We start from the raw sequence: 26904 nt of genomic DNA on the forward strand, positions 1-26904 counted from the left end.
AAAGTGTCCATGGTAACACATCAACAATCGGGTACCTTCACGGGAGGATGGCTAATGGTGTCCAGAAAACCTCTTAGCTGGGAAGGCACGTGGCTGGTGTCTGCTTCCTCCCAGGATGCGTTTCAAAATGGCGATCTCCAAAATGTCTGCATCAGCTTCTAACCATGGTCTTCAAAACGTCTGTCCTGGCTACAGCTAGCTGTGAGCTCCTTCTGCCTGAGCTTATATAGTGCTCCAGTAAACCAATCAAGGCCCACGCTGAATGGGTGGGGCCCACACCTCCATGGAAATTATCCAATCAGAGTTATCACCTACAGTTGGGTGGGTCACATCTCCATGGACACTGAACCAATAGGTTCCAACCCAATCCACACTAATACGTCTGCTCCCACAAGAATGCATTAAAGAATATGGCTTTTTCCGGGGGACATAATATATACAAACCAGCATACTACCCAAAGCAATTTACAGATTCAATGCCATTCCAATCAAAATTCCAATAGCCTTCTTTGCAGACATGGAAAAGCCAATCGTTAGATTTATTTGGAAAGGTAAGGGGCCCTGAATAGCCAAAGCCATCTTGAAAAAGAACAAACTCGGAGGACTCACATTTCCTGATCTTAAAAACTGTTACGAGGGCACAGTAATCAAAACAGCATAGTACTGGTATAAGGACAGACATACAGATCAACAGAACTGAACTGAGAGTTCAGAAATCAACCCTCATTATCTATGGCCAACTGATTTTTGACAAGGATGCCAAGTACTCTCAGTGGGGAAAGAACAGTCTCTTCAACAAAGTGGTGCTTGGAGAACTGACTATCCACATACAAAAGAATGAAGGTGTATTCCTACTTCATATTATATGCAAAAATCAACTCAAAATTGATCAAAGACCTAAATACAAGAATGAGAAACTATAAAACTCCCAAGGAAAACATAGGGAAGCATCTTCAGAGTCTTGTGTTAGGCCATGGTTTCTTGGGCTTTACATCCAAAGCACAAGGAACAAAAGTAAAATAGATAAATGGGACTTCCTCAAAATTAAAAAACTTTGTGCATCAAAGGGCTTTTGTATGAAAGTAAATAGATATAACTACACAATGGGAGAAACTATTTGGAAATCACATAACTGATAAGAGTTTAATATCCAATATATATAAAGAAATCCTACAACTCAACAACAAAAAGACAAAAAGCCCAATTTTTAAAATGGGCAAAAGACTTAAATAGACATCTCTCCATAGAAGATATACAAACTGTCAAAAAGCACATGAAAAGTTGTTCAACATCGTTAGCTATTAGGGAAACAGAAATCAAAAACCAGAATGAGGTACCATTTCACACCCACTCCGGTGGATACTGTTTAAAAAAAAAAACAGAAAATTATTAGCGTTGGAGAGGATGTGGAGAAATAGGAACACTCATTCATTGTTTGTGGGAATGTAAAATGGTGTAGCCACTATGGAGGAGTTTGGTGGGTCCTCAGGAAGTTAAGTATAGAACTGCCATGTGACCCAGCAATATCACTTGTAGGTATATACCAGAAAGAATTGAAAGCAGGGACTTGAACATATATTTGCACTCTGATATTCACAATGGCATTATTCACAATTGCCAAAGGTTGGAAATAACCCAAGTGTCCATCAACCAATGAATGGATAAACAAAATGTGGTTTATACATACAATAGGATATTATCCAGAATTAAAAAGGATTGAAAATCTGGTTCATGAAACAACATGGCTAAACCTTGAAGACACCATGTTGAGTGAAATAAGCCAGACACAAAAGGACAAATATTGTATGATCTCGCTAATAGGAAATAATTAGAATAAACAAATTCATAGAGTCAGAAACTAGAATATAAGTTACTATGGGTTGGGGTGAGGGTAGTGAATGGGGAATTAATGCTTAATTAGTACATTGGTGGAAAATTTTTGGTAATGGATGGTGGTGTTAGTAGCACAACACTGAATGTAGTTATATATTCCCAGCACTGAATTACATATTTGAATGTGATCAAAGGGGTAAATTTTAGGTTGTATATAAGTTACTAAAAGAAAAATTTAAAAACAAAGCAAAACAAACAAAAGTAGGACTATACAACACAGAAAAACCTAATATAAATCATGTATATATTTAATACAATTATAAAAATATTCTTTCATCAATTGTAAGAAATGTACCACACTAATACAAGGTGTTAATAGGGCAGTATAGGGAAACTGTGTTTTCTGCATGATTTTTCTGTAAACTTTTAACTTAAAAAAAAAAAAAGAATTCCTGGAGGGCTCGTTAAAATACAGGAAAAAAAAAAAAAGTAGGTCAAAGAGCTTAGTAGGGAGGGGCTAATGGAGTAATTGACATCCGTTGGGAAAGTGGGGGCGGGCTCTCAAAGAGTCACGCCCTCAGGCAGCGCGGCACTGAGGCTTCAAAGGCCCAGCTCCAACCCCGTCTGGTGCAATCAGAATCATGAAAAAAAAAAACAATAATAACAGCCAAACTCATCCAACCATCCAGACAGGGTCTAACTGTGCTCCCTTCCCTCCCTTCCGGGTTCAAGCCCTCACTTCCCGCCGGGTTCAGGCTCAGGCCCCGCCTCCGTCTGATTCGGAGCAATCGGACTGAGCCTGCGGGCTCCACTCGGAGCCACGCCCTTTTTCCTCCTGGTGCAATCAGAATCTTCCTTCCCAGGCAACTCTGGCCCCGCTCTCGCCAAGATCCCGCCCTGGCCACGCCCCTACATCGTTCAGCTCTCCAGGCCCCGCCCAGTCCCCGCCCTGGCCCGCATAGGCCCCGCCCCGTCTGGCCTCTTCACCGCGGGGCGGGGGCGGCTGGCTCCGGCGACTGCCGGGCGCGCGCAGCTGCTGCCATGGCCGGCACGCGCAGGAGGGAGCGCGTCCTTTGCCTCTTTGACGTGGACGGGACGCTCACGCCCGCTCGCCAGGTAGGACCCCGATTCTCGGAAGCTCTCGCCGGGAATGTCACGAGGACACCCCGGGGCTCACTGTGGGGGCCTGCAGCGGCGTGACCTCGGGCACCCGCGGGCCGCCCGCCGGGAGGGCTGAGGACCTGGGACCGGGAGCCACAACCCCCTCGGCGTCCGCGCCCACGTTGTGCGGGGCGCGCGGCGGGACTGGATCCGGCTCTTGATGGAGGCGGCAGCGAGCGGGGGCCGAGCTCCCGGTGCCCCAGAAGCTTCCACAAGCCTAGATCTGGCTTCGGCACGCTCTCCCCAGCCGGGGCTCCCACACCTCTTAGACCTGGGACGCAGCAGTAGCCCGGAGCCGGGGTCCCATCTGGTGGGGTGTAGGGGGTCTCGGAGCCAGCCCGCCCCTAGCTTTGCAGGTCTAGTTTCTCCAGCCCCTCTGCTACTTTACCCTCACCACCCCAGTCATGGTGGGCGGGAGGAAGGGCTTCTGCATCTTCTCCGATGAATTTATGGGCTCTGCCCGCCTGGAGGTGAAAGCCCCCTGGCCTAGTCTGTTTACAGTGGGGACACTGAGGCACGAGGAGGGTGGGTTAGGGTGCAGTTTTCCTCCTAAAGGCGCCTAACCCTGTTGACCCTCCAACCTCTGCTTCACACCCAGTTCTTCTCCCTTTGGCTCTCATCCTGGAGGGGCCCCCAAACCCACCCTCACCAGCTGGATGCATGGCTAAGCAGGCCTCTTTCATGCCCATTGGGTGGAAATTCCACCCTCCCGCAAGGGACCACAAGGACCAAACGAGGGAGCTCCCAGAGGCAGGAGGACTGTGGTTACTGGGCAGAGCCAGACTGGAACCCAGGCCTTAGCCTCTCCCTTCTCAGGCCCTGAGTCTTCCCCCTACCTCCACCGTGGGTTGCCCTGGCTTGGTCCCCAGGACTAAGAAAGGAATCAGAATCCACCCTCCTGCACCCTCCAGCCTCTGCAGCCCCCTGGGAACTAGGGAGGAAGATGGCTGAGGTCGAGAGAGGGTGGCAGGGCTTGGCACAGTCCCCACCCTTCCCTGTAACCCTTTGCTCCACTAACACAGCGAACTGAAGGAAAACAGCATGTGAATACTATCTGCGGCCAGGCCAGGTATTTGACACGTCTTAAAAGTTAATTTTTAATTACATACTATTTATGGATACGGTCTCCTTCTAAGGAATGAAAACAAAACAAAGAAGGCCAAAGTCCCCTCTGATCATGTCACAACCCCAGGCCTAGCCCCCACCTCACCCCCAAGTATCATGAGTGCCTGGGTGGTGTGGCTTCCTTCCGGAACTTTATCTAGGTCTGTTTGCCCAGAAGAGATAGGAAGTATTGCTTCTTTTCATAAGTGGGTTGATGCTCTATGTGCCTTCCAGCATCTTGCTTTTGACAATTAACAGCACATCGTGGCCCTCTCCCAGGGGTAGAGGGACAGACCTGCCTTATTTTGGGTAGCTGCAGCGTGGTATCTTAGCATAGGAATGTGCATTCTCCAACTGACAAGCATTTAAGTGATTTGCAGTTTTCCACCCCTATAAATGTACCCCAGCGAACCTCCCTGTGCACCTGGGCAAGAGCGGTGGAAGATCTTGGTGGTGACGGGGCATGTGCTTTTTAAATTTTAGTAGATCTTGTAAAATTACCCTCCAGAATGGCTGTTCCGATTTACATTCTTTCCAGCAGCATTTGAGAGTTTTTATTTCCCCTCCATTGGCATCCATTCTAAATATTGTCTGCTGCTTTAATTTCTGTATGTCTGAAAGTATGAAAAAATGGGTTATAACTCATTCATTTACATTTCCCTGTTGAGGTATCTTTTCTTCTGTTACTTACTGATTGATTGCTTGTTCCTTTCCAAGCCTTTTGGAGGCATTATCTCATTTAATCCTAAAAGTGAATGACCCCCGCCCCGGCAGATGGTTACTCCCCCTTTTTATAGATAAGAAAACTGAGGCACAGAAAGACAGCCATTTGCTCAAGGTGGTGCTGCTGGTGAGGGGCCTGAGCCAGGGTTTGAACCCTTGATTCTGAGGTCCAAGCTCTAACCTCTCAATTGTCCGGCATCGTGGGGGAACATGAGTTCTGTGCACTAAGTAGAGGGCCCAGTTGTGCTGACAGATGGAATCCTGTGCTTCCCCCTTTCCAGAAAATTGACCCTGAGGTGGCCGCCTTCCTGCAGAAGCTGCGTAGTAGGGTGCAGATCGGGGTGGTGGGGGGCTCCGACTACTCCAAGATTGCTGAGCAGCTGGGCGAAGGAGATGAAGGTAGGAGGAGCTGGCTCTGGCTGTCAGGTTTGGGGGTTGGGGGGCGGGTAGGGGAGGTTCCGGAGATCCCTGGGCCAAGGTGCCTTTAAAGACTCAATCCTGCTTCTATGGGGTGGATGTTTAGTGAGCACCTACTATGTACCAGGCTCTGGAGAAACAGCAAGTGACAAGGCAGGCAAAGTCCTGTCCTGAGATGGTTTTCATCCTCAGCCCTTGTCTTGTGGGAAGAGACCCCCTTCTCGTCCCTGCTGAGTCTTGATTTTCTTATCTTTAAACTGGGCGTAATCAATAAGGCTTCCGTGTATTGAAGAATGCCCATGCGTTAACTTCCTTTTATTGAATCCCCATAGCCATGCTTCAGTGTGGGCATTATTCTCCCATTCAACAGAGGAGGACTCTAAAGTTACCCAGGAAGCCATTTGGAGCCCTGAGCTCAGTCAAGGCTCATGCCTCCAGTTCCTCAAACCAGAAACTTCCTTGACTTTCCCCTTTTCCCCACCTCCCTTGCTTATTCCATCAGCGAGTCCAAAACATATCCCTGTCCATCCACGTCTCCATCTCCACCACCCCAGCGCCCTACCGTCATCCAGGTGACCACCTCCCACCAGGACCCCACAACAACCTCCTGACTGTGTCCCCTGTACCCCTTCCTCCCTTGCCAGCCTCTTCTCACAGCAGCCAGAGCTGACAGCTCTGCCTCCCCCCACGCAGCAGCCTTAAGAACACAGTGTGATGGAAGCCCCTCAACTGAAGGCCTGTAGGGGCACAGAGCAGGAAATGAAGTCCTCTGCAGGGGTGTCCTGGAAGAGAGATCTTAGAGGACGGGGAAGTGAGGGAGGGCATTCCAGGCCAAAGGAATGAGACTGGCTTGTTTGGAAGCTGCAGAGGGAGAGGAAGGTGGAGAAGCGGGTTCAGGATGGAGCTAACGGGCTTTGAATGGCAGACCAAGGAGTGGGGGCTTCATCTCTTTACTTGGCCCTGGGGCACCAGTCATACTTGGTCTCTCACTCTTTCCTTCTCCCGTGGCCCCGAAGTCATCGAGAAGTTTGATTATGTGTTTGCTGAGAACGGGACGGTGCAGTACAAGCATGGCCGGCTGCTCTCCAAGCAGGTCAGTGCTCCCCACTGAGAGCCCAGGGCCCTAGCCAGGGACACCCCTTTTTCCACAGCAGGGTAAAGTTCACGTGTGCCCTGTGTCCCTTTCCAGACCATCCAGAACCACCTGGGGGAGGAACTGCTGCAGGATTTGATCAACTTCTGCCTCAGCTACATGGCCCTGCTCAGACTGCCCAAGAAGCGGTGAGCACCCCCAGCCCCCGGCCCGGGCTACAGCCCGGCCTCCTCGGAGTCCTGGGGCCTGAGGGAGAACAGGTGTGGGCCCCTCAGGTGGGAGCTGAAGGTAGGCCCCTGACATTTTGGCAGGTGGATTCCTGTCCCCTTTGAAGTCCAGGGAGGCTGTGGTCTGAGGCGGGGCTGGGTTTGAGTCCAGGGCTGTTCTCGTTCTCTCTGGCTCCCTGCCTGCCCTCCCACCCCTGCCACCACCAGCGGAACCTTCATCGAGTTCCGGAATGGCATGCTGAACATCTCTCCCATCGGCCGGAGCTGCACCCTGGAGGAGCGGATCGAGTTCTGCGAGCTAGACAAGGTGCCACCAGCGGAGATGAGGGGTGGATTCTGATACGACAAGCACGCTTTGGGGACCCTGCCATGTGCCAGGCATTGCTGCAGGCTTGTCTGCCAGTCCCCCCCTCGGTGACCAGCACCACCGGCCACCTGCTTACCCCCAGCAGCCCTGAGGACATTTCCACCCTCCCACCCGCTCAGCCTCCAGAGCTGCTCTCAAATCTGTTCATTTGTAGAACCGAGACCCCACTCCAGGCAACCGTCCCCTCCCTGTGTCTCCCTGGAGCCCTGCCATCTGCACTTCCGCACTACCCCCAAGAGCCTTTTAAAACACACCTGCCTAGTTCCACTCCCCTGCTGACAGCTCCCCATTGCAGGCAGGGCAGGGTCTTAGCTCCCTCCCAGGGTGCCCTGAGCCCTGTGGGCACCACCCTGGCTCAGGCTCATCCTTCCAGGCTGCTCCGTGTCCTTCCAGCTCCACTTTCTGTTCCTGGAACACTCCAGGGTCCCTCTTGCCTTTGGATGTGCCGCTCCTGCTAAACCTTGACTTGCCTTTCACTGGTCTCCCCCTACCCCGTCCACTCCCTCCCTTCGATGGGTGGAGCGAGTCCGTCCCTCCAAGCCTTTTCACGCTGTCTGTGTTGTTCTCTGTCTGCCTTGCCCTGCTGCTCTCCCCTGTGGCCCTCTCTGCTCCAACCACAGCCTTCTTGCTGATTCTAGAGATGGCAGCGTTTCCCGCTGTGGGGCCTTTGCTCTTACCGTGCCAGCTGCCCAGGACACTGTCTGTGCCGACATGGCTCTCTCACTTCCTTCAACTTCACGCAGATGTTGCCATCTCTGTGGGGCCTTTCCTGAGCATTCTATTTAATATTGCACCCCCCTTGCACTTCCTACTCTGCTCCTCTATTTTATTTCTCTCCAAGCAGCCGTCACCACCCTCTAATATACTGCATCATCTATTTTTTAAATTTTTGTTTACTGTCTGTCATCCTCCCTACCTCAAAATGTGAGCTCCACAAGGGCAGGGGTTTCTGTGGTTTGTTCACTGCTGCCCTCCCCCTGTGCCCGGCACTGTACCTGGCACATGGTAAGGACTCAGTGCCAGGTTTTTGAATAAATGAAATAGGTGATGTTATCTCCATTTTACAAATGGGGAAACAGGCTCAGAAAGGGAAAGCGACTTGCCCAGGATCACGAAGGGTGTTGGTTGCAGAGCTCAGATTTGAACTCAGGACTCAAGTCCGGGGTTCCGCACGCTGCCCTTGGCTGCTTCCCTGAGGGTGGGTGGGACGTGAAGCAGTGCCTCCCAGCTCACCAGCCCCCAGCCCCCACGCCCACCCTGCATCCTGAGGCTCGGGGCAGGCAGTGCCCGCAGGCATGGAGACTTTTCTTATTGGGGGAGGTAAACTCAGCACTGGCAGAGCCCCCTTCCCACACACCCGTCGCAAGGAGGCCCCTTCCCGGGCCAGCAAAGTTGCCAGTTCCAGCTCTACCTCCCATTGCTGAGTGACTCCGGACAAGTGGCTTCACCCCTGTGTGCCTCAGTTTCCTCATCTGTAAATTGAGGGCAGTGGTAGTTCCCATCTGATGGGCTGTCATGAGGACTGGGTGTGTAGTGGGCCTGGCACAGAGCACGACTTCCCACAGCCCCCATCGCCGTCGCTCGTCTTCTCGGCTCATGTTTGTTCCCTTCTGGTGATGGAGCCAACATCCTGGTCTCCTGCGTGCCCCCTGCTGGTGTGGACACTGGATAAATACTTCACCTTCAGTCCTCAGGGCCCTGAGAGAAGGATGAGGGATCCCTGAGAGGAGGACCCTGAGGCCAGAGGGCAAGTGACCAGCTCGAGGTCACAGGCCTGATGCCTGCCAAGGCTGAACTTGTCACTTGGGGTTATCCAGTGGCCAGCCTGGTTCCCTGGAAGGGGAGGAGCAGCCATGCCAGGCCAAGTGGAAACGTTTATTCAGAGTTTGGGGCACCCTTAGCTCTAACTCTGGGCCCACAGGGGGGCCTCCCTGGGGCTGTCCCCCACTGGGGAAGGCTAGCAGGGACTTGCAGCCCTCATCTCAGGTCCTCCCTGGGAGGGAAGCAGGCAGAGGTCGTTACCTCCATTCCTTAGCCTGGGAAGCATCTCAGAGAGGTCAGGCAACTTGCTGACAGTCACACAGCCAGGAGCACAGCAGCCAGGCCTGGAACCCAGGCAGCCCGGCCTCCCATCTCAGCCCAGATTCTCTCCTCCCTGGACCCCTTCTCCTCAGTGGCTCCCAGTTGCCCAGGATGCATCTCAACTCCCTAGTCTGTCCTCGAAGGCCTCCTGTGAGCCAGCTATCCTCCGAACTCTCACTGCTGCTTTGGCCATGTGGGCGTTTCCCACCCCTGGGCCTCGGCCACACTTCCCCGGAGCTGACTGGGCACCTGCTCTGTGGTGCTGGCCCCAGTTGACGCACCAGCCTAGACGCCCGTTCAGCTGCCCTCCAGAGCTGGCCATGGCTGGTCCCGTCTGTGGCCCCAGCCAGGCCAAGAGGGAGCCTGGGGCTAGTGAGTGAAGGTCCCCTCCCTCCGTGTTTGTAGAAGGCCAGGGTCCTGCTCAGAGGGCCGAGGTCCTAGCAGTGCTGAATCCCCAAGCCCAGCCCAGCTTCCTGCACACGAGATGCTTAGCAGATGCGCGTCGGGCATGGTCAGTCGGTGCCGTGGCCCTGCCCACCATCCTGCTGACCACCCCTGCGCACCCCCTGCCACCATTCACATAGCAAATAGTTCGATGTGCTTGGCTTCTCACGTGCATTTCTGGGGCTCGCACCCCGTGTGCTGTGTCAATCCAGGCAGAGCCAACAGCCCTGAACCCTGCCCTGCGGTGGGCACTGTGCCTGGGGACCTTCCTTTTGCCCTTCCTCAGGTCTCTACTCTGAGGCCTCCTTCGGAACACCCCTCCCAACCCCCCAGGCAGGGATCTGGCACGGAGTTCAGGGTGACGGACGTCAGGGGGCCTGGCCCTGGCCCTGCCGCAGCGGCTGTGTGACTGTGAATCTTGCACGCCACCTCTCTGAGCCTCACTTTCCTCATCCGTGAAGTGGGGTCAGAAGATCCACCCGGAAGACTTCCTGGGCACAGCTGACTTGTGTGCCCAGCAGAGGGCCCGGCACACAGTGGGACCCCCACTTCCACCCTCTCCTTCCCTCCTGCAGAAGGAAAAGATCCGAGAGAAGTTCGTGGAAGCCCTGAAAACAGAGTTTGCTGGCAAAGGACTGAGGTTCTCCCGAGGTACGTCCCCTCCGCAGAGGGTCCCAGAGGCCTGTTGCGGGAGCTCTGCCAGCCACCCTGCCGAGGCCGGGCAGCAACCCTCCCACCCCCTGGGGCACAGCAAAGCAGCTTGGAGCCCAAAGCAGGCAGAGACTCAGTCTGCCCCCCGCCCCGCAGTCCTCGCCACCCTGGGAAGTGGCCCACTGTCATCCAGTGGCTCAGCACAAAAACCTGAGTCTCTCACCCGTTCCCAGGTCCAATCCCCCAGCCAGTCCCTGGGCCCTGTGTCCACACTGCGTCTGGGATCTGACCGCTGCTTGTGTCTCGTCCCAGGCTCCAGCTGACTCCCTGCCTTGGGGGCTGTGTAGTCTCTGTTCGAGCCATCCCCACCCTGGCTCAGGGCCCAGCCCAGTGTCACCTCTTCAGACAGCTCTCCCCTGACCACGCGGGCTGGGTGAGCTCCCCTCCAGCTGGTCGCGGTTTTTTCCCTCATGGCACTCGTGTGCTCTGCGGTAGTCTTGTTCGTTTCCCACAGTTGTCCTTTCTGGATCGTGACTTTCTTGAGATCGGGGTTCCTGAGCCTGTCCCCTGGGACTGGCACTCAGGGCTGCTGAATGAGTGAGTGAATGAATGAATGAATGACAAAGAAGGGGCCTTCCCCTCACTCCCTCGCAGGAGGCATGATCAGCTTCGACGTCTTCCCTGAGGGCTGGGACAAGCGCTACTGCCTTGACAGCCTGGACCAGGACAGCTTCGACACCATTCACTTCTTCGGGAATGAGACCAGCCCCGTGAGTGTGGCCCCTCCAGACCCCCCCACCCCACATGACCCTGGGGTCGAGGCCAGGATCCAGGGCTCAGCAGCTCCCTCATAAGTCAGGGCAGGCCTGGCTCGGGCCGAGGAGCCGGGTTCCCTGGAGGCTCCCCGGGGCAGGAGGACAATCCTGCAGGAGCCAGCAAGGTGGGGGGGGGCAGGTCAGGGTGGCTGCTGGGCCCCACCCTGGGAGCCCTGTCCGGACGCCCCGACCTGCCTTCTCCACCCTTCCCTATGTGCAGGGCGGGAACGACTTCGAGATCTACGCTGACCCACGCACCATTGGGCACACCGTAGTCTCCCCTCGGGACACGGTGAAGCGATGCCGCGAGATCTTCTTCCCAGAGTTGGCCCACGAGGCGTGACCGGGGCCTACCCCTGCCCCTCGGGCCTTCCAGAGAGCCCAGCCCAGGTGCTGGGGTGCGTGCCAGGCCCTCCCTCCAGCCCAGGGTGCCTGCCTGGGACGCGGGCCTCTGGCAAGGCCCCACCCGGACAGGACCAGGGTCCGCGTGGATGACCGTCCCCGGCCAGCCGGCTCCTGCTGGGACTGGCTCCCATCTTCTCAGGGCCCGGCCTTGCCTCAGGACGGCGTGTCCCGATCCTTAACCCCGTTGGCCCTGGCCACAGCTGCTACTCGTACTTCTGAACAGAACAGTTTTCTCTCTCTGCCAGGAGAAGGGCGTGCGTGCGTGTTGGTACGAGATAGAGTTGCCCTGTCTGCCCACCCGGCAGGGTGCAGAAGGGTGGGCAGGGCACGTATCATAGAGAAGAGAACTTGCTTCACAAATATTAAAGTTCCCAGAACTGGAACTGGCCTCGGGTCTGTCTGAATGGGTGACTGGCCCAGTCTCAGATACCCTTGCAGCCACCACTAGGCAGATGGGGAAACAGAGGCACAGGGGGCAGGGACTGGTCCCAGGTCACACAGGATGTCCGGGGCCTCCACAGGGGCTGGGATCTGTCTGTCCTCCCCCTGCTCCTCCCCCAGGGGCCCAGACAGACAGGCAGCTGGGGCCAGGATGAGTCACAGTTGAGGGTTTATTGCCTGTGTTGGGGAGGATGGGGGTGACAGGGTGGCTGGGGCTCTTGGGAGGGTCTCTGACTGCAGCCTGCAGGGCTGGGGGGGATAGGGCTGGGGGAGGGGGTGCTGCTGCCCCTCTGCCCCCCAGGCAGCCCCAGGGCTTGATGCCACCACGTCTGTCTGCTGCTGGCTGGTGCCTGATGCCTAAAAGGGAGACCTATTCCGGGGGGAATCCTTGGGGGACCCCAGGAGTTAACCTGCACCAGTGAGACTCCTGCCAAGGGGGCTGAGGAGTCCTTGCTCCTTGGGGGTACCCTCAGGCCTTGTCCAGAGGAGCCCCAGCTCAGAGTGGGTGGCAGGCTGGGCCCTTCCCTGTTTTGGGGGCTGGCCAGCCCATCTCCAGGCCCCCAGCCTGTGTATGGGTTGCTGGTGGGATGTAGCTACCCCAGCTGCTCTCTGCCCCTGGGACCTTGGCTACCTTCAGGGCTGGGGATCCTCCCTGGGAACCACTGACCCCCTCATCTTGAGCATTTGAGTCCCTGATTTTACTGACTAGGTCTCCTAAGGGTCACGGACCCTGGACAGCCTGCCCTTGAACCTGAATCCCCATTTCTCTGTGCTCCCCAAAATGGAGTGGGAGGGAGTTGGGGGAGGGTGGAGGCAGGGCCCCTCCTTGGCCCCCCCAGGCTGGGCCACCCCTGGCCAAGAGCGAATGGACATAAACACATGTGTCTTGACCCAAAAGGACTCCAGGTGAGAGGGACAGACAAGATAGGCCCCCACCTGAGCCTCCCGTCCTGCGGCTGCAGGAAGGGGGTCCAGCGTGGGGGTGCAGGCCTGGGGGTCTTCCAGGCTGAGGCCCATCCTTGCCCCGACCCGGCCCCGCCTGAGAAACGAGCACACAGGCCGGTCTGCAGCTGGCTCTGTCCATTGCTGCGTCCCAGCTGCCAGCGTGGCTGGGCAGGGGGCGGAGCATCAGGAGGGCTGTGAGTCAGGGGGCTGTGCCCATGCTGGGGGTCATGCCCCTCTGCTGACCCTCACCTCAGGATGAGGTGGGCTGCATGGCTCGGTGTGGCCCAGGCAAGGCAACATGGCCTCAATTTAGGGTTCACAGAGCCACTGCCAGACTGAGGAGGAGGGACTGTGGCCCTCATGACAGGAGCTCCCCAAACCGCCTCTGCCCCCAGGCCCCTCTCTCCTGCCTCTGCAATGCAGATGGAGGGCCTGGGCCACGGCAGTGACGAGGGGCCCTTCTGCCTCCATGTTCTACCCCCTTCCCCTGCCAGAGACAGGAGGCTCCCCCAAAGTGCTCACAGGCCTGGCTGCTGCAGGGAAGGGTTGAGGCCACTGAGAGACCCCAACCCAGGCTGGGGGCTGGGAGGCTCGAGCAGGGCTTGATACAGAGAGGGGCTCAGGGGCAGAGATGAAGGGAGCAGGCTTGTGCGGGCAGGGGTCCCAGCGGGCCCACCTGCATCCCAGCTTCAGGTCTGAAATGGGGTCTCAGGCTCAGTTGACATGAGGACAAGTGGGCAGAGGGTGATGGGTCCTGTGTGTTTGGGGGGAGGGGTGGGGGGCAGCGAACAAGCAGGGAAAGCAGCCTTGTGGCTTCCCCCTGCACCCAGCTCCCAGCTGCCTCCCACCCAATCACAGGTCTTGGGGGGAAAGGAGCAGACAGAGGCACACGCTCAAGGCCACAAGTACAGACAGACAGACAGACGGACGTGCACACTGAGGCCCCGGGGGACCGGGTCAGCCAGCGCCTGAACCTGAGTGGCGCCCCACCCGGCCTAGGAGCCCACCACCTGGCCGGACCACGTCTCGTGGGGGGTGTGAGGGGCCAGCTGGGTGAGCACCACCTCCACGGCCTGGAACTTCTGGTTCTTGGGTGGGATGGGGCACATCTTGTAGGTCACTTCGTCACCTTCCATGGGGACATACTCCCCCTCGATGCTGGTGGGCAAGAGAGGGGGGTCAGTTCCCCAGTGACCCCCACTCCCAGACTTCCTGGGCGGCCTCGGGCAGGAGGAACAGCCCAGCCTGGCTAGGCCGGGGAGCCTGGGCCAGCCTTGCTTCTCAGAGCTCGGCTGCCTAATCTGTAAAATGGGCATCATGAGCAGTACCTGCCACTCTGTCGTTGGGGAATTGAGATGTGAAAGGGCACGGTGAGGTTCCTAAGGCGTAGAGAAGCTCAGTGACGTGCCACATCACCCCTGGCATTAGACCCAGGCCGCCCCTCTCCTAGGCTCCCTGCCTGAAGGTCCCCTCCCCCACCGGCTGCAAGTCCCAGGGACTGGCCCAGTCCTCTTAGGCTCCCCAGTGCTGGCAGACAGTACCCGTGGTTGCTAGGGCCCCTCCCCTCCCGGGCCCACCCTCCTTTCCCCAAGCAGCCGCTGTCCCCACTGAGGATGGGAAAGAGGCCAGGAGCATGGACAGACGTCAGCCAGCAGGGCCAGGGGCCAGGGCTGGCATTTTTCCGGGCAGGGCTTGGGACCCTGCAGCAGTGGTCTGGTCAAGGGCAGGTGGCGGGGGAGGTGCTCACTCCGACACGTGCACGAAGATGTCCTCGGCACCGTTCTCGGGGGTGATGAAGCCGTGGCCCTGGGAGCGGGAGAACTGCTTACAGACACCCTTGAACACGGGGCCAGCCGAGGCGCGGGCTGTCCTGGGGAGAGGGGGAGGAGGGTTGGGCTTGGGGCCAGGCACCCTCTTCCCTGACACCCCAGGCTGAGTCCTCACCCCTAACCCCGCCTGCTTGGGTAGCAGACACATTCCCTCTGGACTGTAAGCAGCTTGTGTGCCGGGACTTTGTCTCTTCTTCACTGGATCCCCTGAGCATTGGGAGCTCAGTAACTCTTTGGGGGTGAACACTTGCAGTCACTGGAAGGGGCACCCACAGCTCCCTGTCCTCCCCGAGTGAGACCTGAGCTGCTCCCAGGAGTCGGAAGAGGTGGGGACGGGCGGCCTGGCGCCAGAGCTCGTCCTGGCCGAGCAGCGGGTACTCACGCCGAGTAGGTCCGGGTCCGTTTGGTGGGCAGCGGGCTGGGCAGGTCCCGGGACGAGACCCCACCCCGCTCCCAGACCCTGCTGCCCTCCCGGTGGAAGGGGAAGGTGGGCCAGATGGGGGACTTGGGGGAGTGGAGCGGGGGCACGACCGGGGGCGACGTGGGCTCCGACGTCATGGCGGGGCCGGCAGGAGAGCCTGGCGGGCTCCGGGGCACGGCAGCCGGTGCAGGGCTCGGGCATCCTTGCGGGCAGGGCCCGGCCTGGCCCCGCTCGGCAGCCTCACCAGCCACGGGCTCCGTCTGGAGTGGGAGAGAGAGGCACAGGTGAGTGTTCTGGATGGCAGACCCTGGGCACAAATCGAGAGGACTTCATTTCACTCACGGCTCCTCCCTGGGTCTCAGTGTCCTCACCGGACAGACAAAGGGGTTGACTGACCTCTCAGCCCTGCCAGCTTGAAGGAAGGCCCGTGACTCCGGGGCCTGGGAAGTGGGGTGGGTGGGGTGGCCAGAGGACAGTCTGGAATATGGTTTGGCATGAGGGTTGTTTCAGACCCATCAGACTTGGGTTCTCAGCTTTGTCACTTTAGTGACCTCTGCAAGCCACTTGGCTCCAACGTGGCAGGTGAGAGAGCAGCCTCCAGTCCTAGACGGCCTGGGTTTGAATCCCAGCTCCTCTATCTACTGGCTGTGTGCCCTTGCTCACACTTAATCTCTGCCTCAGTTTCCTGCTCTGTAAAATGGGGATGGTGGTGGTTCTCATTTCATAGAGAGGTTCCTGCGAGGATTTAGTGACATCCTACATGCCTAGAATACAAGTAGCACGTGGGGCCTGTCAGCTCTTTTCCTTTAGGCCTGGTTTCCTCAAGTCTAAAACGAGGATAGTATTTACCCTGGGGCTCCGAAGCTTTAGTGTGCCCAGCACCTGCCATTTAGCAGGTAAATTGCTATTTTCAATGATAATAGAAATCTCCACGTCAACAGCTCAGTGCCTGGTCGACCTTCAGAAAATTCACACTATCTTTTCCTCTACTGAAGAAAAGAACATATTGCCTCACCCCCGAAAGCTTCCTCCATCCCCCATCTCCCAGGGATTGGGAAGCTGGGAACGCCAAGAGACACTGCTCTGGCGCCCTGAGGCCCTGGGGCTTGGTGGATCAAGACAAAGTGGATCCCGGTTGCTAATGGGTGCCGAATTCTTTTTGGGGCGATGAAAATGTTCTAAAATTGTGGTGGTGTTTGCACAACTGTGATTATACTAAAACCCACAGTGTTGCACACTTTTAAGTGGGTGACTTGTGTGGTGTGTGGATTATATCTCAATAAATAAAGCTGTTACCAAAAGAACAGCTAAGTTACCCAAGTTACACAGCCAGGAGAGCAGGCCTGCAGTGTCCCCCCACCCCACTGGGTAAGGGGTGTGAGGTCGTGGGGCAGGCCTCCCCTGGAGGAAGCAGGCCATCCCGGCCTCCCCACTGCCCGTTTTCCCAGGCCTGCTGTGCTCGACAGTGACAGCCGGTGCCGGGAGGTAGGGGGCCGGCCGGGGGGTGGAGGCGGCCCCCAGCGGTCACCAGGGGGATGCAGCAGAGCTGGGCCCTGCTTGAGCAGGCCAGGCCTCCCACCCCCAGGCGGAGGGAAGGAGGCTCCCTGGCCTGATGGTGAGCGGGAGGCAGGAGGTGTGCTCAGGTTTTCCAGACTTGGGGTGGAGAGCAGCCTCCCCTCCTATCCCCCCACACCCTGGGCACCTGAAGGGCTGAGAGGCGCAGGCAGCAGAGGGGAACGGCAGCAGCAGGTGGAAGGTCCTGCGGGGCTGCGGCTGCTCCCAGGAGCTCCCTGGGAGGAGGCCCGGGGCGCCCGCTCTGACCCCACCCCAGCCGGTTTCCTCATCTGGGGAATGGGCGTTCCGAGAATCCCTCCTCCGTGGGCTGTTTTGAGGGTGAAATGAGAGACAGTGTAGGAAGCACTGAGGAGGTACGGGTCTGCTAAATTGAGCAGAGGAGGAAGAAGTGGGGAGAAGAAGAGACCCCGTGAGCCGGGCCCAGCCCACCGGATCGCCTGCATCCTCCCTGCACCCCCAAGGACCTGCCTGCTGGGCCCTTGCCCCGGCCCTCACAGCGCCATGGCTTCTTGTTTTATTTAATTCTTGCAGCAACCCTTTAAGGCCAGAGCCATATTGTCCCCAGTTTGCAAACCAGAAAACTGAGGCTCAGAAAGGTCAAGTCACTTACTTAAGGCTGTACAGCAGTTAGTGTCTGAGCCATGGTTGGAACCTGATTCCAATCTGACTCTGGAGCTCTGCAGTGGGAAGTCAGGGGTCATGGGTTCAAGCCCTGCTCTGCCACTGGCTTGCTGTGTGGCCTTGGACAGGGCCTTTCCTTCTCAGGCCCCAGGCAGGGCCCAGGACTTGGAGGAGCCGAATGATGCCCAATAGACTGGGAGACCAGGGTGAAGGCACTGGGTCAAGGGACCAGAAAGGAGCAGGTCAAGACGAGGGGTGGGGAGGAGCGGAAGGAGGACTTTTTCCTCTTTTAATGTCTGAATGCCACTCTCCATGAGAAGTCTGTCCAGACATTCTTTTCCCTTGTTCAACCTCCCAGTTGTTCTGAGAGGTTGAAATTACACTTGTTTCCATTTTATAGATGAGAACACTAAAGCTCAGAGAGGTTGGACAACTGCCAAAGGTCACACAGCGGCTAAGAGGCAGGGCCTGGATTTGTCTGGCGGCAAAACCAGTGCTCTTCCCATGAAGATAAAGTCTGTTCCTGGTTCAGCCAAGACAAGGCTAGATTTTTCCCAAAAGAACTCTCCCTGAGAAACTAAAGGGGAAAATAAGCTTGCCCAAGAGCAGAGAAACAGACGTGTCTGCAGAACATTGGTTTCAACTCTGCTAAAGCCCCGGGCCCTCAGGGATTTGGTATGCCCTTCAGAACCAGCCACAGGAGGGCGAGAGGGCGGCTCAGGACCCAGACTGCCTGGGTTTGAATCCTGTCAACACCGCACCCTTGCTGCATGGCCCTCCCTTATGAGTCTCAGTTTGCTCATCTGCCAAATGGGGCTAATCACGGCACCCCGTGGGGGGAGGGGTTGTGGGAGGAGCTGCGAAGCCTGTCAGTGGTTCACTCGTTGTGGGTGGCCCCTGGCCACGTGTTATGGCTCTGACCCTCCCTGGCCTTATGAACTTGGGCTCGTCTTCCTTTCCCTGCCTGAAGGGCAAGACCCAGCTGACTCCAGCATTCTGCGGGGGAAGGGGTCAGGGGAGGTAAAAACAAAACATCACGGCTGTTCAAAGCTAACCCGCGGGATACGGCCTCCCTGCGTCATGGTCCCGTGCGGCTCTCGGTGGTGACTCAGCCCTGATAGCAGGTGACGTGCAGCAGGGCCGGGGCTCCATTCCAATTCTCAGTTCCCCCCAAAGAAGAGGGTGGGGAGTGGCTGCCCTGGGCCCTGCCTTGACCCTGAGAACCCCTCTCGGCTGGGACAGATCCAGGGAGAGCAAATGCCATGTGACCTGGGGGAGGCCCCTGTCCCTCACCTTTCTCCTTGGCGACACGCGTCGTCACGGGTCCAGATGACTCACGAGGCCTCTGCCAGTCCAGCCCTCCTCTAAGGTCGTCAAACACATGCACAAAACTGACATGTTACTGAGTGCCAGGCCCGGGCCTTTTCATTTAGTCCTCACAACAATCCTATGCTGGGATTACCGTCATTATCTCCATTTTTTTGAAGAGTTAACTGAGGCCCAGAGAGGGGAAGACACTGCCTGAGGTCACAGAGCCAGGCAGGTGCAGGGCAGGACAGGGAACCCAATCGGGGACGGCAGAGGGTCCTCAGGCAGGAGGAGGCGGGAGGCGAGGAGCAGTGACTCCCCAAAACCCCTGCCCCACTGGAGAAGGGAGAGCAGGGCTGTGAAGAACTGGGGAGTCAGGACTCGGGGTTCTATTTCTGGTTTTGCGCTGACTCAGACTATGACCTTGGGTGAGTCACTCGCCAACTCTGCTAAGCTTAAAAACAATTCCCCCTAATAAAATGTCCCAGCCCCAAGCCCTGATTAGGGGGAGCAGACATAGGGGGTAGGAATAAGTATGGTTGCTTAAAAATAGGGAGGACAGGGGACACGCTGGGGATGAGGAGAGGGCTTTCTGAACATCGTGGTCTTGCCCGTGGGGAGCCCGGGGAAGGGGGTGGCACTGCCTGAGGACAGCCGGCTGGAACCTGGCACTTCCCAGCTCCTCCCCCTCCCCTGGCCCCCCAGACACTCCTTAAAATACTTCAGCACCCAAGCTGCTCCTGCAGCTGGAGGTGACCTAATTAAGCCCGGTCCCGCCCTCCAGCAGCGTGTGTGGGGGGTGGGGGCAGTGCCCAGCCAAGACTCCTTGTCTCAGCCCCAGGCTGCCCTGAGGGGCTGCTGTGATGGAGCCCTGGGGGCGGCCCAGTTCGACCTCTGGCTGACTGAGTGACCCTGGGCAAGTCACTTCTCCATTCTGAGTCCCCTAAAGAGGAGAATGGGCCAGCCAAATTCACCCGGGGAGTAGCTGAGCTTGAACTGGAAGGTGGGTCTGCTGGACCCCAGAGCCTGAGAGCTTTTCAGGGCGTCACGCCCTGGTGACCCTCCTTCACTGCCTTTGGGGGCAGGGGAAGCGCCCCCGCACTGCTTTTTGACCCCCATTTTGCTTGTCTGCCTGCACTAAGGCCCGCCTGCCTCCAGTCCCCTTGCACAAGGCTCCAGTCCCGGACGCACAGGTTGTCCCAGATGTGCCCAGCCAGGCCGGGCCCTGGGCGCCCTCTGCTGGGTGCCGCTCGCCAGCTCTTGCCTCCAGACCGACCGGCAGTGGGTCCCCCTGCACCCCACCAAGGAACCCCCTGTGGCCAGTGGACATCTGCCAACGTCGTCCACCCATCTCTCTCCAGGCCGAGAGAGGCCCCTGTGGCTCACGACCTGTCCTCTGGTCTCCCCCAGGCCCCGGTGCAGCCAGTTCCTGCTTACACCTGTCTCTTGGGGGCGGGGCCGGCAGATGTGAGAAACAGATGATTTTGGAAAAGGCTTCAAGGAAACGGGAAGGGTGGAGAGAGGCTGGGAGGAGGAAACATCCAGAATTTGGAGGGCCCCGGAGGCCTCTGGGATGGAATCGGTTCTGGGGAACCAGCTCCCCTTCCCCCCAGGGGGGCTGGAGACGGCCCCTTCCCAGGGAGAGGCCTCTCCTGGCTCCCATCCAGGCGGCTCGGTGCCAGGCTGCCGGGAGGCTGCCCACCCCCACGCCCGCACTTCCTGCGCCCCTCCCCCAGCCCCGGCGGGCGCAGCAGTTCACACTCCGTATTTATTATTGTTCTCGAGCTGCATCCCCTCCCCTCTCCCTGGAAAGAGCCGGCAGGCTGGCAGCTTGGCAGGAACCTGCTGTCTCCCTTCTGGGTGCCAGCCTCGGCCCCGAGCTCTGCCTGCACTGCTTGTCCCGGGGTCAGGCCGCTCAGGGGCTCGGCGCCTGCCAAGGTTGCCCTGCATCCCCCACACCCCCCAGCAGGATGGCTCAGCATCCCCACCCCCAGCCCTGCTTATCGCCCCTGCCCTCTGGGGGCTGTGCCCTGGCAAGGGTGGAGGTCAGTGCGCAGGCAGCAGGCAGGAGAGGAGCCAGGGCTCTGGGAGGGGGTGGCTTCCAGGCGAACCTAATAACATGGAGTCACCTCTCCAAGCCCATTAGCACAATTATCCCCATCCCAGTGGGGAAAAAATAGAGTTAGGAGGAGACAGCTGCTCCAGGTCCAACTGCCTGCCTGTCCCCGGCCGTCCCTCCCCGGCCCCAGCCCAAATTCCCGGAGGAAACACCAGTGTGCCCCCCGCGTCTGCTCGGAGCGGCTTTCCCTCCAGTGCCCCTCCGCCCCACCCCCCTTCCCAGACAGGAGGCTGCGGCTTGGCAGGTGTCTGCTGGGCGCTACCTCTGGAGCCAGCCTCAAGTCCCAGACACACACACACAGACACACAGACACACAGACACTCACGGGGAGCCGCACGCAGCAGCCCCAGGGGGACGGGCTCATCCGTATCCTCCAACATCCCCCCCTGAAGCTGCAAGTGGGGGGACAGCCCCAGGGGAGGTGACCCCCTTCCCAGCCCCCCCATGGATCACCGCCCTCCTTTGCCCCTGGCAAAGCCGGTTCCGAGGGTCAGTGTGCCCGCACCCCAGCCCCCTCTCCTGGCCCCCCGGCCCCCTTACCTCTCCTTGGCAGCCGGGCCGGGCCCTGCCCTCCTGCTGTGGCTTCGGCACTTGCCTCTCTCCGGCGTCCGGGGCTGGCGGGCAGGGGACGGTCTGAAAGATGTGCCGCGTGTGTGTGGCTCTGGGTGTGTGTGTGTGTGTGTGTGTGAGTGAGCATGCGGCACCTCGGGCCCCTCACTCACTCACACACGCCTCCCTCCTGACGTCAGGAGGCGCGGGAGGGAGGGCCGGGGATGGGGATTTGTACTCGCGGCTTAAAGGGACACCAGGCCCCGCCGCCCCCGGGACCCTGACCCCACCCCCGAGGCAGGCGCGGGCCGCCCAGGGAGGGGCTGTGTCTCTCGGGGCCCCAAAGCTTCTTTTTTTGGAAAGTGGCTTTTATTGCTGGGGCCACGGTATAATTTGTGGGGCCAGGTCGGGGCAGGCAGTGCTGAGGAATGCGGAGGAGGAAGAGCTGGGGACAGCGCTGCATTCCTGGCAATTAGAGAGCAGGGGTGGTGAGCGTGTGTGTGTGTGTGTGTGTGTGTGTGTGTGTGTGTGTGTGTGTACATTGGGGGCTGGGCCTGCGGGGTGGGGCGGGGGTGAGCCTGGGAGAATGGAGGCCAGGGCAGAGCGCAGGGTGCTCCAGGGGAGGGGTGGGCCAGCCGGGCCAGACACCCCCCCAGGCCCTGAGAGTGTCCCCTTCCTCCATCAGCTCTGACCTTGTGCCCAGGCAGGTCACGCGAAGCCATTCCTTCTCTGGTGCACAGTAGGCCCTGGAGACATTTCTATTGAGTCAAAGTGTTTCCTAAGAGTGATAACCTTGTTTCTTCGCATATGCACACAGGCACACACACCCAGCCTGGGAGTCTCTGAGCAGAGGGACAGATGGACTGGACAGGTGCCCCCTCCTGGAGAAGGCCCGTGTGCCCACGTCAGACAAGCCTTGAGTCTGAATCTCAGCTCCAGCACTTCTGAGCTGTGTGACCTTGGACAAGTCTCTTTGTGTCTCTGATCCTCCAGGACCTCACCTGCAAAGTGAGCAACAGAGCACCTTTCTCAGAGATTCAAAGAGCAATTCTTTCTTCTTTCAGTCCCTTCTTTCCTCAGCCTCAGCTCAGAAAGAAGACTCTTTCCCTCATTTCTCCTTAGTACTCCTGATGCAAGCTGGCATTTTCAAAGGAGTCTTATTAAAGTAAAGGGGTAGAGGGAGTTAAAGGGAAACAACCAAGAAACCACAAATAACTAATAAAAATCACAAAGTAAGCACCTCCCAGACAATGTACTTTGCCCTGATTTAAGCTTCAAGCCATCCAATAATTTATCATCGTCATCCACATTTTACAGATGAGGAAATAGAGGCTCTGAAAAGGGGAGTGACTTACCTGTATTCATTCAGCTGGTTAGAGGGGGATTTGAACCCAAGGCCATCGACATAACCATGTACCACTGCCCTTCTAGAACCTCCCGGACCAGTCAGGCTCAGACTGTCTAAGTTTCTGATTCTACGAGACACCGGTGGTAAATGTCACCTGTTGTTACCTGAAGTCCCGAGTTTTGATTCTATTCCACACCCAGCCTGAAGACCCTGCTCCGAGAACCCGCCTCTCCTTAAAATCCCCTCTTCCTTCTTCTCCTTCCTCTCTTACAAAGATAATAAATTTTCAAAGTGCCCTCACAGTTATTATCTCACCTGTTTCTTATACCAACGCCGTGAGGCTTACCTGCACGAGGAAGGAGGCTCGGAGAGATCGGGGGCTCATCACTGCAGGGTGGGGGGCAGACACCCAAGCTCCTGTCTCTAGATTTGTGATCTCCGCCACACCAGCCTGGCCTTTCAGGAGCAGGGCTGGGCCCGCGGGACACCTGCACCCTTCCCCGCCACCAGCCACTGTCCGTTCTGCTGGGGATCGCCGTGCTGTTTGGGGACCCGCCTCTCCCCTCAGTCCACAAGGACCCTGGGCCCAGGCTTGCCCTGTCAGAACCAGGCTCAGGACTTGGTGGGAAGTCGAGACCCCACAGAACCCCTGAGGTGGTGGGAGGCTGGCCTTGAGCTGCTGGTGGCCATTTCTGCACGGCTTGGGGAAAGCCTGCCTGCGAATGAAGCCCATCTAGAGGGAAATGGAGACGTGAGGAGGAGCACGTGAGAATCCCAATGGCCTCACTTGAACACCCAGATCCAGTGCCGCTTGCATGTTTTTTATAGTTACGAGAGCCAAAAAATTCCCTTTTTTGCTTAACCCAGTTTGAATATGATGTCTGTTAGAAACGAGTGAGGAGTGTGGAGTTTCTGGGTTGTCACCCAGACGTGGAAGGGAGAATTAGGGCTGGCAAGTGGGGTTTGTGTGAGTGGGACCTCATCACAGACAAAAGTGCCAGTCACCTCAGGTGCCATTGCCCACCTGTCCTGCCACGCCCCCACACACCCTGCTGTCCAGTGTCCCAGCCCCACCCTACCCCCAGAGGCACCAAGCACAGCCCCCCAGCCTTTGCCAGGCAGTGCACTCGGTGGAGAAAGCCTTCACCAGGCTGTGGCAGCCTCGAGGGCAAGGGTCCCTGAGGTTTTCTCTATGACTGGCACAAAGCATGGCACCAGGTGAATGCTCATGAGGGTCTGTGGAATGGAGCCATTGGTGGCCCCTCGTAGGGTTACCCCCACTCCCAAAGGGGCAGGTGAGCACATGGGAGGTGGGTATGTAGCCCTCGGGACCGCTTCTCTGAGCAAACCTTGGAGGGCACGGGTGTTCAACTTCAGGTTAGAGACCCTGATCACAGGTGCACTCATCAACAGGTTTTGTTGAGCACCTGCCGCATGCCAGGCCCTGTGCCTACCACTAGGGACAGTGGTGAGCCAGGCAGGCAAGGTCCCGGCTGTCACAGCTGACTTGAAGCGCCATCCAGTAAATAAATGTTGGAGCAAAGGAACACAGCCAGTATGTGCAGTGACAGGGGCTGGGAAGGAAATGGACCGGCAGAGGGGTCTGGCCCTTCAGCCTGGTGGTCAGGGAGGACTTCCCGGAGGTGGTGACATTTATGCTGCTCCCTCCAAGTGACAAGAAGGAGCCAGCCTTGCCAGAATCCAGAGAAAAGGCACTGTGGGAAGAGGGGACTGCTGATCAGAAGGTCCTCTTGGTGGGCGTGAGCTTTGATGTGTCTGGAGGATGTGAGGAGATAAGAGAGCTGAGGCCAGGAGGCTATGACCCCTCCTGCGGGCTGGCGAGTGGGTGCCGCAGCTTCCAGGCAGCTGGGAGAGGTGGGAATGAAGGGGGCCAGGCTGTGGTTTGAAGCGCGGTTATGATTATTCCCCACCACGTGGGCACAGCTGTTCATTGAGGAAATGAGCAGCCCGTGGCACCCGCCCACCAGCAGCAGAGTAACAAAGAACTCGTCTGCTTGAAACCAGAGGCTCCGGCATGGAGGCTATTTTTGTGAAAAGCTGAGAATTCAAATGCTTCTCTCTGGGAAAGTCTCCCTTGCCTTGGAAAAGCTGAAGAGGTGGGTTAGAGCTGAGTGGCCCCCCAAATCCTATTGTTTCCAAACAGATTAGACCACTCAGTGGGGGCCAGGCCTGACTGAAGTGGGCCCTTAAAATAGGTAGACCGCTCAGGTGTTGGTGCCACTCGACAGATGCGGACACTCGGGCACAGAGAAGTTAAGACACCTGCCCGGTGTCACACAGCTGGTAAGGGAGCTGAGATTCAAACTCAGCGGGTCTGGCTTGTTACACTCTTATTCCTTCTGCCACACCACACTGCCTTAGAAACATCTTTTTGGTCCGCTGGATGCATCTTCTCTGCCGTGGGCCTCATTTCCAGACTGTACTAATGTTTTGGCCCAGTAAACTGGAATTGTCCTACTTACTTCTATCCCTGTCCCCCAGTTCTCCAGTCTGGCCATTGCTCCTCTGCCAGAGGTCTTTTTCTGATACATAGCTCTGATTGTATCTCTTTTTTCATTCATTCATACATTTAGCCAATATTTATTGACTACCTATTATGGGTCAGCCTAGGCCCTGGGACTACAGCAGAGGACAGAAGAGTTGTGCTTCTTGGCTTCACAGAGCTCACGGTCCCAGCTAGGGAGGGGCACAACAACACAATACATAAAAACGAATGTATTATCACAAACTGGGAAGACACAAGCAAAGCAGGGTGTGATGCAGGATTAGCAGGGCCGATCCCACCTGCTGGAACAGAGGGTTGGGGGAAGGTCTCCCTGAGAAGGGGCCCTATAGTCTGAGTCCCAAGGGACAGGGAGGAACCAGCCTTGTAAAAACCGTGGAAGAGTGTTTCCCAAAGAGGGAACAGCATGGGTGAAAGAATTCTGTGTGTTCATGGAACTCAAGGTTGAAGAGGTGGCTGGAGCCAGGGAGCAGGAGAAGGGGCCACATCATGTGGGATTTGGGGGCCCAGCTCCTCACCTGAAATGTGCTGGGAAAGCACAGCACATTCCTACTTCCCAATGATACTGTGGGCAGCCCGGCAAAGCCTCTCTGTGCAGAGAGGCCAGGGGGAGGCCTAGCAGCCTTGCAGCCCTCATCTGGGGTAGTGACTGGGCAGGCAGGAGGAGAAGGGAGTATGGGGGGAGTGGGACACCCTGGCTGAGACCCCTGCACTGGAGGCTGTCGGCCCTCTGGCCCAGGTGCGAGGGCTTCCTGTGCTGCTGCTGCTCGGATCCTCTTGGGGTCACTCCGAGTGGCTCTCCATGATGGGGTGGGGGTGGGGGGGTCCCTGATTCACAGCTGGCCTCCCTGCACCCTCCCCTGAGGTCAGGGAGACCCCCGGCTGACCCAGGGTTGGCATGGGCTGTGAGCCAAGCCTCCATTGGCCATCTGTACACACACACACACTTCTGAACACCCTGGGCCATGGGCCCCTGCCTTCTTAATGCTCGGGGCTCAACTCCATCCTCACGTGCCCAGCCACCTGGTGGGAGCAGTGGTCCGCAGTCAGCTGCCATCACATGATGCACATGACTTTTCTCAATAGCAATGCCCAACGTGACCTCCTGTGTCTGCTTCCTGTTCCCTGTCAACAGGCCAACGCTCACCAGACCTTACTGTAGCATGAGCCCCTGGAGCTGGGCCTCACACACAGCAGGCCCCCAACAAGGATCTTGAACGACTTTCTACATTTCACTTCTGGTTCAAGCCAGAACAGAGCGCCACATCCCGGGGACACTTGGTTTAGGCCTCTTCTAGAATCACCTCTCCCAATGGCACTTCAGCTGCACCTTTGCCTCCATGGAGAGGTTCTTTAAAAACACCTGAAAGAGAGTCAGTCCTGGGCCCATTCAGACAGGCTCCCACACCGCCTCAGAGTGTCCATTCCTTGAGGACCTGGAGAAAGTTCTCTGAAAGACCAGAATCAAGAAAATCTGGGCCCACCCCAAACACGTGTTAGTTTCTATGTTGTAACTGAACATGTTTCTCTCTTTGCTTTGGCTGCTGGGAAGCTCAGGGTCAAATTCATCTTCTACCACCAGCAAATCTGTGTGACTGGGGAGAACGTATATCTCAGGGCTAGTCTTTTCATTTCATTCATCATTCATTCAATCATCCAGGTAATATTTGTCCTGCACTTATTGTGTGCTTGTCACTTTTCTTGGTACTGGGAAATCAACAGAGAGCAAAACAGACAAAAATCTCTGCTTTCATAGAGCTTATAGTCAAGTAGAGGGAGAGCACCAATAAAACAGCTTAATAAATAAACTATGTCATATGTCAGAAGGCACTGAATGCCATGGAAGACCACTGCACAGGGAAGTGGGGTGTGAGGTTGGAGGGGTGAAGGGGTGGGGGTTGG

The 26904-nt window shown here is 57.2% G+C and overlaps 2 protein-coding genes and 1 long non-coding RNA gene across 4 annotated transcripts; 2 read left to right on the forward strand and 1 right to left on the reverse strand.

Annotated features, from left to right (window-relative positions):
- Positions 1-1464: 1464 nt before the first annotated feature.
- PMM1 (phosphomannomutase 1) lies at positions 1465-11705 on the forward strand. Its single transcript, XM_037847339.1, has 9 exons — positions 1465-1477; positions 2723-2949; positions 5103-5220; positions 6255-6331; positions 6428-6519; positions 6766-6865; positions 10027-10102; positions 10757-10872; positions 11138-11705. Exons 1-9 carry the CDS (start codon positions 1465-1467, stop codon positions 11258-11260), a joined length of 942 nt encoding a protein of 313 aa, XP_037703267.1. The 3' UTR covers positions 11261-11705.
- Positions 11706-11915: 210 nt separating this feature from the next.
- CSDC2 (cold shock domain containing C2) lies at positions 11916-21342 on the reverse strand. Of its 2 annotated transcripts, XM_037846597.1 has the most exons (5): positions 21122-21341; positions 18448-18518; positions 14920-15218; positions 14456-14578; positions 11916-13866 (listed from the first exon to the last, which is right to left on the reverse strand). In XM_037846597.1, exons 3-5 carry the CDS (start codon positions 15093-15095, stop codon positions 13704-13706), a joined length of 462 nt encoding a protein of 153 aa, XP_037702525.1. In that variant the 5' UTR covers positions 15096-15218; positions 18448-18518; positions 21122-21341; the 3' UTR covers positions 11916-13703. The 2 variants fall into 2 exon arrangements, with proteins under 2 accessions (XP_037702525.1, XP_037702526.1); XM_037846598.1 differs by lacking the exon at positions 18448-18518 and having other exon boundaries at positions 21122-21342.
- Positions 21343-21520: 178 nt separating this feature from the next.
- LOC119541526 lies at positions 21521-22716 on the forward strand. The gene is made up of 3 exons (XR_005218301.1): positions 21521-21618; positions 21948-22138; positions 22562-22716. It is a non-coding gene; the product is annotated as an uncharacterized LOC119541526 (long non-coding RNA).
- The last annotated feature ends 4188 nt before the right edge of the window (positions 22717-26904 follow it).

Source organism: Choloepus didactylus, chromosome 8, assembly GCF_015220235.1.
Source record: "Choloepus didactylus isolate mChoDid1 chromosome 8, mChoDid1.pri, whole genome shotgun sequence".
In the NCBI taxonomy this organism is placed as follows: Eukaryota; Metazoa; Chordata; class Mammalia; order Pilosa; family Megalonychidae; genus Choloepus; species Choloepus didactylus.